Source organism: Onychostoma macrolepis, chromosome 22 (assembly GCF_012432095.1).
Source record: "Onychostoma macrolepis isolate SWU-2019 chromosome 22, ASM1243209v1, whole genome shotgun sequence".
NCBI lineage: Eukaryota > Metazoa > Chordata > Actinopteri > Cypriniformes > Cyprinidae > Onychostoma > Onychostoma macrolepis.
In genome coordinates, this window is record NC_081176.1 from 7,572,322 (window position 1) to 7,580,687 (window position 8,366).

Genomic DNA, 8,366 nt, shown 5'->3' on the forward strand with positions numbered 1-8,366 from the left:
ACTCAAGTAAATGTACTTCACTACTGTCCACCTCTGGTTATCCATAAGGAAGGTAACACAGTAAAACCAGTGACAATTTTCATGAAAAATGCATTTTACAAAATGTCTGCTGCAAGGTATCAAACCACATGCTGTCAATCATGGTATACTCACTAAATTAAGTAGTTTAATCATTTGTATTATTATTATTATTTTTTTTTTTTACAATTCCCTAACAATAAATAGGTCACACCAGTGACATCAACTAAAAGCTTCATATGAAATCATGAGATAAATGCGAAAATTTATCATACTGTAACTGAAAAGAAACAGTGGACATAACATAGGCCTTTTTTCATGGATGTTTAGAAAATAGGAAGCAGGAAGTAAAGCAATGTCATCAGTGTGATTTTTATTTCAAAATAACAGATATTTGTTAAACGGTAACACCAGTGACACGACTCCAGGGGACCACTGTTTTCATTATATATTTTATAATATTTATTCAGCATTTTATTTTATTATGCCATTTATATCATATATTTGGTAGTTATGAAGACATTATCGTATTTTAAATGGTGAAAATAAAGTACTTTCCGTCTGCACATGGCTGTGGGGACGAGCAGTTTTGTGGTGCTTGGAAGTCTTTTTAATTAATTAAAAAACAAGTATTGCCACATTGATGGCTCAAGAAGGTGTAATTGTTCAAATAACACATTTTTTTCAATTCCGCCCCGACTGCAAGAGGCTATTCTCACCAGCCGGTGGCAGACTAGTGTAGTGCATCTCGAACAAGCCTATTGTTTATTCTCTCGACGGTTCATCCAGCAGGAGGCGCTTCGGAGGCCTTTTTTGTCTTATTGGACGTTCATGCACTAAAATGATCTTTAATTTCTTGAGTGTATTTATTTATTTTATTTTATTTTTTTCTGGCACTCGTTACTGTTATATACCCAGTGAGATTATGAGGATTTTGTGTAAGTGCTTCATAACTTGAATTTCAGGAAACATTGATCCAAGTCTCTACACTTCTCAGTTTCTTCAGAAGAAAAGACCAAGGTAAACTCACATGTGTTTCAAATAGATTTTCTCCAATCAAAAAGCCACATATCTTGTTATTAACTTTCCAGGCCACTGTTCTCATTAACATTCACAGCTTTGCATGTATGAATGTAATGTGAGAAGCTGTGTTTGTGTCAAAATGAAACCTCCCTGCAGGAAAATGTTGGTCCAGACTGTTTGTCATGCTGTTCTCAAGCAAAACTGAGCTGGTGAATCTAGTTGACCAGTGTGGTTTTTCTTGTGAAACTGTTTGACCACACAAGCAGTGTTGTGGAGACAAGCATTTCTTTCTTTGGTGTTTCTATATTGAATGTTGCTGCAATTTTGTCCTAACTTGTGTTGCATAACGTTTCCTTAATCTTTATAGAATAAAACTGACAGCTCTGTTTTACATGCATGCACATAGTGCAATGATTTACACATAGAAATATGTCATAGTGTTTTAAACTATATCTACAGTTAAGAGTTTGTGGACTCAGACACAACATATATTTCTATATTCCTCTTCAACAAAGACTGAAATCTGAAGCTTCATCAGTGATGAATGGAGTCAGTGTGAACTGAGACTGAAGGTTGCTATTTTGAGTCTCAACATTGATCTGTTCCTGCTCCATAAAGCCATTAGAGAAACTCTGAAATCAGTCTGAGAGGAGAAACAACCGAGACCGAAATGAAGACAGTTCCAGGAGAGAGCAGAGCCAAACACTCAGGATCTCACGAGCAGATCAAACGCTGCTTTAAGACACTTTTAACTTCTCTGACACAACTGCTCTACAGGAAGCTGACACTTACTGGAGCTTGAAGCAACAGAGTTCATAGTGTGAATTATCAGAAAGAAAAGAGGTGGATGGTCTCACTCATCATCACTTAAAGAAGTGCAGTTATTCTGACAGTTTTGCGTGACTTTACTACAGATCAGCCTCACATCAGCTCATCTGTCATTTTATTACTGAACCAGTTTTGAAGAGTTTGTCTTTTCATATTTGTGCTCTGCAAACGTTGAAGATGTTTCACAGATTTTGGTTCTGTTTGTGGCATCTGGTTGGTGAGTTTGAAATCTGTTTTTATGGTTTCAGTTTCTTATAGAAATAACTAGACTTTGATTTTACTGTGTAATCAAGTTTCAATTCAGGTCTCAGTTATTAGGAATGGATAGATTAGATAAAGTAAATATGAAACTCAAATACCCAACAGAATTAGTTTTTTAATGTGACATTAATGTAACATTAAAGTGTCTTTTTTTACTTAGTTATTGTTCCATATAAAACACTATTTATTCTTTCATTCAGCATATTTAGTGTTTGTGCTGCTGAAGAATATTACTCACTTTACATTCAAATAATAAAAAGTATTTCAATGAAGGCTTCATCAAATCAAGCTTTAATCTCCAAAAAAACTCTGTTCTTCAGGTGTGTTTAGTGATGATGAAGAGAAGTCAGTGTTAGTGATGGAGGGAGATTCAGTCACTCTGAACTCTGGAATTACTGAAATAATGGATGGTGATCTGATTCGTTGGAGATTTGAGAAATATTTAATCGCTGAAATCAATAAACAGACCGACAGCATGACTGTATATGATGATGTTCTTGATGGGAGATTCAGAGGCAGACTGAAGCTGGACAATCAAACTGCATCTCTGACCATCACAAACATCAGAATGAAATACGCGGGATTTTATAAAGTAGAGAACCCCAACATGAGCATAATTTTTATTCTCATTGTCTATGGTGAGTTAAATATTTGTTTCAACTGTTTTATTTCTTAATCACCACAGATACAATATTAATCCACACACTATTTTGCTGTTTTAATGTCTGTTCTGTTGTTTTATCATACATTTGAAATGTAAATTTCAAACTATTTATTTCCATAATCATAAAGTTATTTAAAACTCTGACAAACCCTGTTTCTGTTTGTTCTCCTTGTGTCTGGTGATGCAGATGAAGTGACGTCAGTGTCAGTGATGAAAGGAGATTCAGTGACTTTAAACTCTGATCTTACTGAAATAATGGATGGTGATCATATTTGGTGGTGGTTTGGGAGTAAAAACACATTAATAGCTGAAATGAATGTAATTAATGACAGCATCTCTGATGATGTTCTTGATGGGAGATTCAGAGACAGACTGAAGCTGGACAATCAAACTGGATCTCTGACCATCACAAACATCAGAACTGAACATGCTGGACGTTATTTACTAATGATATTTGGAGCAAAACCGTCATTAAAAGCTTTCAGTGTTTCTGTCTACGGTGAGTAGAGATATTTTTTCCTGTTCTTCAAATCTTCAAATATTCTAGATATTAACGTTTATTGACTGAGCTGATCTCAGTTTGATGTTTTTATTCCTCAGACTCTGTCAACTGTTGTGGTTCTACTGAAGCTGTGATCCGATTGGTCCTCTCTGCTCTGGTGGGCGTGGCTACTGTCGTTTTTCTGGTTTATGACATCAGATCCAGAAGAGCTGAACAAGATCAAGCACATATTCACACATCAGGTACATGATTGATGTCATTTATCATAAACTGTTTGTAAATATATAAATATTTGTGAGATTTATTAATTTATGCCTTTATATGTTCATCTTTTTCAGAAAGTATTGAAACCTAAAGGAGAATGGTGAACTTTAAAGGTTCTTCAAGTGTGTTTTTGTTCTTCTTTGTCATAGTAAATACTGAGGATTATTTGAGCTTGCGCTCTCTGTTTCAGTGTCAGATTTTTAAAAATCCAGTTTAAAAGGCTTTATTGTTTATATTTCCTTCAGATACATAAAACAAATAAATAAAAGAGACACACAGATCTCACTTTACTATTGCTGTCCATATGCTATATGTATTTGCTTTTATCAATATGCGTGACCAAAATAAAAAAAAAGTGCTGCGTGAATGTTACGTAAGTAAATAAATAAATAAAAATGTAAATATTAACATTGCATTTTTCAGTGTACTATACAATAATTGTATTTTTAATACTCACTTTTTTATTTTTAAATATAGTAGCCTATTATAGCACTATTTATTATTTAATAAAAAGTAAAGAGTAATAATACTATTATTACTTTTTATTTTATATGTATTGATATATTTAAAGGGTTAGTTCAACCAAAACTGAAAATTCTGACCCGTAAGACCTTCATTCATCTTCGGAACAAAAATGAAGATAATTTTGTGTCCCGAATTTGAACAGAGGTTTTATGGGTTTGGAACAACTTGAGGGTGAGTAATTAATGACAGAATTTAATTTTTTGGGGGTGAACTAACTATTTAATGGGTCACATTATGTGCAGTATTCGAGGCTAAGTGTATCCCATCATGCATCATGTTCTGGAAATAAAGCGTGAAGCCTTTTTGCCAAGATCTTGCGAGATATCACAGAAACCTTGTATGTGCAAGTTAAGTATAAATAATTACTTAGATATTACATATAATATGGGAGTAAAACGTAAATATGAGTATGTTTATTTTGTACAACATTTGCAACTGCTTTTATCACTTAATTAGAAGCAGCACAATTACTAAATTGTCATCTTTTATAGAGACAACTGAACAGACATTTAGAAGTTTATTATAATATTAATGAAATATTTCAAATCAAAATTGAGCTCTGTAAACACTTGCATTTTTATAACGCTATGAGCATGTCTCATCGGGTGATGTAAAGTGCGACACTTCGTGCTCACTTGAACTCTTGGGCCAAATACAGGAAATGCATCATGTAATAATCAAGTGGTCAAATGCAAAGACCGCAAGTGTGGTATTTGGGCAAGCCCAGAGTGTTTAAATCTCTGTAGTCTGATTTGTGTCTGTGTTTCATCTGTGGATCAACAACATCATCTAGTGGCTCAGCCTGAATCTGCATGTTATCAGGAGTGATTTGCTCAGGATCCTCTGTCACTGAATCCACTAGATCTGTCTGATTACTTTTGTTGTTCTGCTGGGTGTCATCTGCATTTGCACCGAAGAACTTCTTCACAAACGAGGTATTACATATATTGTGTTACATATATTACATATATTATTTATATTGTGAACACAGAATTTCCAGTAACACTTTATTTTAGGGTCTCTTAACTAGTTGCTTATTAGCATGCATATTGCTAATATTAGCCATTTATTAGTACTAATTAAGCACATATTAATGCCTTATTCTATATGACCTTATTCTACATCCCTAATCCTACCCAATAGCTAAACTTAACAACTACCTTACTAACTATTAATAAGCAGCAAATTAGTAATTTATTGAAGGAAAAGTAGTAATTAGTGAATAAGCGTTGCCTATTCTAAAGTGTTACCAAATTTTCTTTTTTGGACACAATAGTGTCTGGATTTTGGCTGATGGAGTTTGTTGGTCTTTTCTTGTCCTACCAGATCTTGGTCCTCAAGCAGTGAATCTCTTGAATTTTTCATACTGAAAATAGCCACTGTAATCAACAACAGCTAACTCTCCTGTTGGTATAAGCTTGTTCATATTGTATTATGTTGAGTGTCAATCCTCTGCAAGACTGCATGCAGTCTCTGATCATGTGTCTTTTGGTTTGGAGAAAATATAATAATATCATCAGAGATTTTCTCCACTCCCTCAATACCTGCGAGTGTTGATGTGGCTTTGTGTTGATTTTGCTCACTGACTGACGATACTCTCTTTGTTGATACCTCTTTGTCTCTGATGGGGAATGTCCATCTCTGATTGGCTGTTGTGTTCACACGCTCAACAGATATTGGCTTCAGTGATCATCGCTTTGAAAACTTGTAAATACACATCTTTCATGCTCTTCAGTGCACTCAAAATGCTAGTGGGAAATGCTGGTATTGTCACATTTTTTAAATTTCAGTACTGACTTGTACTAAAGTTGGTACTTTTGACAACCTTAATAGTAACACAGATAGACTGTTCAGACTGCTTCTTGCTGACAGAAAGAAAACCACACCTGATTTTGACTGATTTTTTTTTTTTTTTTTTTACTTCAGTCAAGTAGACAGGGCTCCTGTAATAGCTGTTCAGGAACGTAAGGGCACACGCAAACACCCAGTGCTGTCCATGATCATGGAAAGTGTCATGAGAGGCAAAGGTACGTGAGAGCGATGACCTGGAGGTGAAACAGCATCTTTCTTGACGGCATGAACTTTCAGTTCCCAAAAAAAGTTGTGTTCATATACAACAAGAAAGACTGGCTATTCTGAGTTTTGAGTCTTAATAGAAATAATAATAAGGGAAACTGATATTATAACTTCTTTACTAAGGGTGGTACAGTTTACGTTGTAATCAAAGATGGGAGGAAATGCTGTGTATTTTTGTTAATGCTGTTAGTTTAAATCCAAAGTTATTGCATGAAACTTTAGATGGCACAGTCCAATAGCTCTAACTCAATCTGACCTAATGACATCATTATCACATGGCACAGCTGATTGGTTCTCTCCTGTATCAGCAGCCAATGAGCTTGCTGCTCATTCAAATACTTGTCTAGAGCTTGTGGTAGCAGATGCAGCGCACTTCAGAAACCCTCCACCTTCCCCAGCTCCACCTGTATAGATCCGCTACGGGGTGATCATGTATGCTATGGGAGTTATTCATGTATGTTATGTGCAGCAGCAGTATTTCCTACATGCTCACAGCAGCATATTGTGGATGTATTGGCAGTAGCAAGTCTCGGTACTTGCTTTGCTGCAGATCTATTCCGCCAAGACCAAACACATTAACATCGTCATGTACATTACCATGCCAATCCCTCTGAGAGTTGTCATAATTCACAGTGCTACGTTTTCTGTTGTTAGGCCTGTGAATACAGAAGGGAGCAAAAGAGCCATCACACCATATGTCTGAGTGTGTGTCATACTTCCATTTACAAACAGTTATATTATCCTCCAAGACACAATTCTCTCATATTGATATGTGCCATTATGTAGATCAGATGTTGTGATTCCTCTGGACTGTGCTGTGAGATCCAGTTGATGGAAACCAATGTTAGATCAAGCTGACTGAACACAGTGGTTGAGAGCATTTGGGAACTGGGTACCGACTGCAAATTACTGCTTTATTTGCTGCCTCATATCAAAGCATTTGCTCAAAATGACATCTTATAACAGCTGTGTTTTTTTTTTGCACGACCATCTCGCTAATGCAGTGTTCATATTGAACAAATTAAACATTTATAGCAATATTGAATATTATTTGATATATTGAATAGTCGAATATTAATCATATTTTCATATCAGAGAAGATTTTTATCCACACAATTCTGTTGCTGCTCCATAAAGCCATCAAAGAAACTTTGAAATCAGTCTGAGAGGAGAAACAATTCAACAAACGAGCTGAAGACAGTTACAGGAGAGAGCAGAGCCAAACACTCTCAGGATCTCATGAGTGTCACGATACTAGGAAGCATGGAGACGAGGAATTCACAAAACGAGAGTCTTTAATATCCAACAGGGTAACACAGAGCACAGGCAAGGAAGACATTCAAGAACCGACAAAACTAACTGAAAGGACAAGACCTTAAATACACAGGCCAATCAGGGAGGAAGACGAGGCACACCTGGAATCAAATCAACAATCAACGTGAGGGAGAAACTGGGTCACAGGGAACACATGGGGAGCAAAAACACAACAAAACAGTCCATGGGTGTGACATTACTCCCCCCTCCCGGAAGGTGTGTCCCGCGCCGTAATACTTCCACCGGGGAGGGCGGAGCCGGCAGACAGAGTCCAGGAAGGCGATGAAGGAGGGAGGAGACAGGAGGGTGCCGGAACAGGAGGAGCCAAGTTGGACCCACGCCGCAACCATAACAGCGGCCCACGGTGGAGCCGACGGAGGGAGGAGCCATGGAGGAGGAATGGCTGCCGACTCCAGGGGGCCGACCAACGCCGGCGGAGCAGGTGGTGGAGGAGCCCGAGGCGGAGACGGAGAGCCGAAGAGCAAGGGCGACAGGGAGGATCCGGAGGGCCCAGGCAGAGCCTGTTTCACAGATTTTGGCTCTGTTTGTGGCATCTGGTTGGTGAGTTTGAATTCTGTTTTTATGGTTTCAGTTTCTTATAGAAATAACTGAACTTTGATTTTACTGTGTAATCAAGTTTCAATTCAGGTCTCAGTTATTAGGGATGGATTGATTAAATAAAGTAAATATGAAACTCAAATACCCAACAGAATTATTTTTTCAATGTGACATTAAAGTAACTTTAAAGTGTATTTTTAATTTAGTTTTTGTTCCATATAAAACTGTTTATCTTTTCATTCAGGATATTTAGTGTTTGTGCTGCTGAAGAATATTACTCACTTTACATTCAAATAATAAAAAGTATTTTAATGAAGGCTTCATCAAACCAAA

The 8,366-nt window shown here is 36.6% G+C and overlaps 1 protein-coding gene across 1 annotated transcript; it reads left to right on the forward strand.

Moving 5' to 3' along the window:
• The first annotated feature begins 1,882 nt into the window (after positions 1 to 1,882).
• On the forward strand, positions 1,883 to 3,915 carry LOC131531176 (uncharacterized). The gene is made up of 5 exons (XM_058761752.1): positions 1,883 to 2,086; positions 2,451 to 2,768; positions 2,982 to 3,293; positions 3,395 to 3,538; positions 3,635 to 3,915. Exons 1-5 carry the CDS (start codon positions 2,047 to 2,049, stop codon positions 3,649 to 3,651), a joined length of 831 nt encoding a protein of 276 aa, XP_058617735.1. The 5' UTR covers positions 1,883 to 2,046; the 3' UTR covers positions 3,652 to 3,915.
• Positions 3,916 to 8,366: the final 4,451 nt, after the last annotated feature.

Coding starts and splice junctions, on each gene's coding strand:
- LOC131531176 (XM_058761752.1), top strand. CDS start 2,047: ATGTTTCACAGATTTTGGTTCTGTTTGTGGCATCTGGTTG. Junction 2,769..2,981: donor TTTTATTCTCATTGTCTATG/GTGAGTTAAATA, acceptor CTGGTGATGCAG/ATGAAGTGACGTCAGTGTCA. Junction 3,294..3,394: donor TTTCAGTGTTTCTGTCTACG/GTGAGTAGAGAT, acceptor TTTATTCCTCAG/ACTCTGTCAACTGTTGTGGT.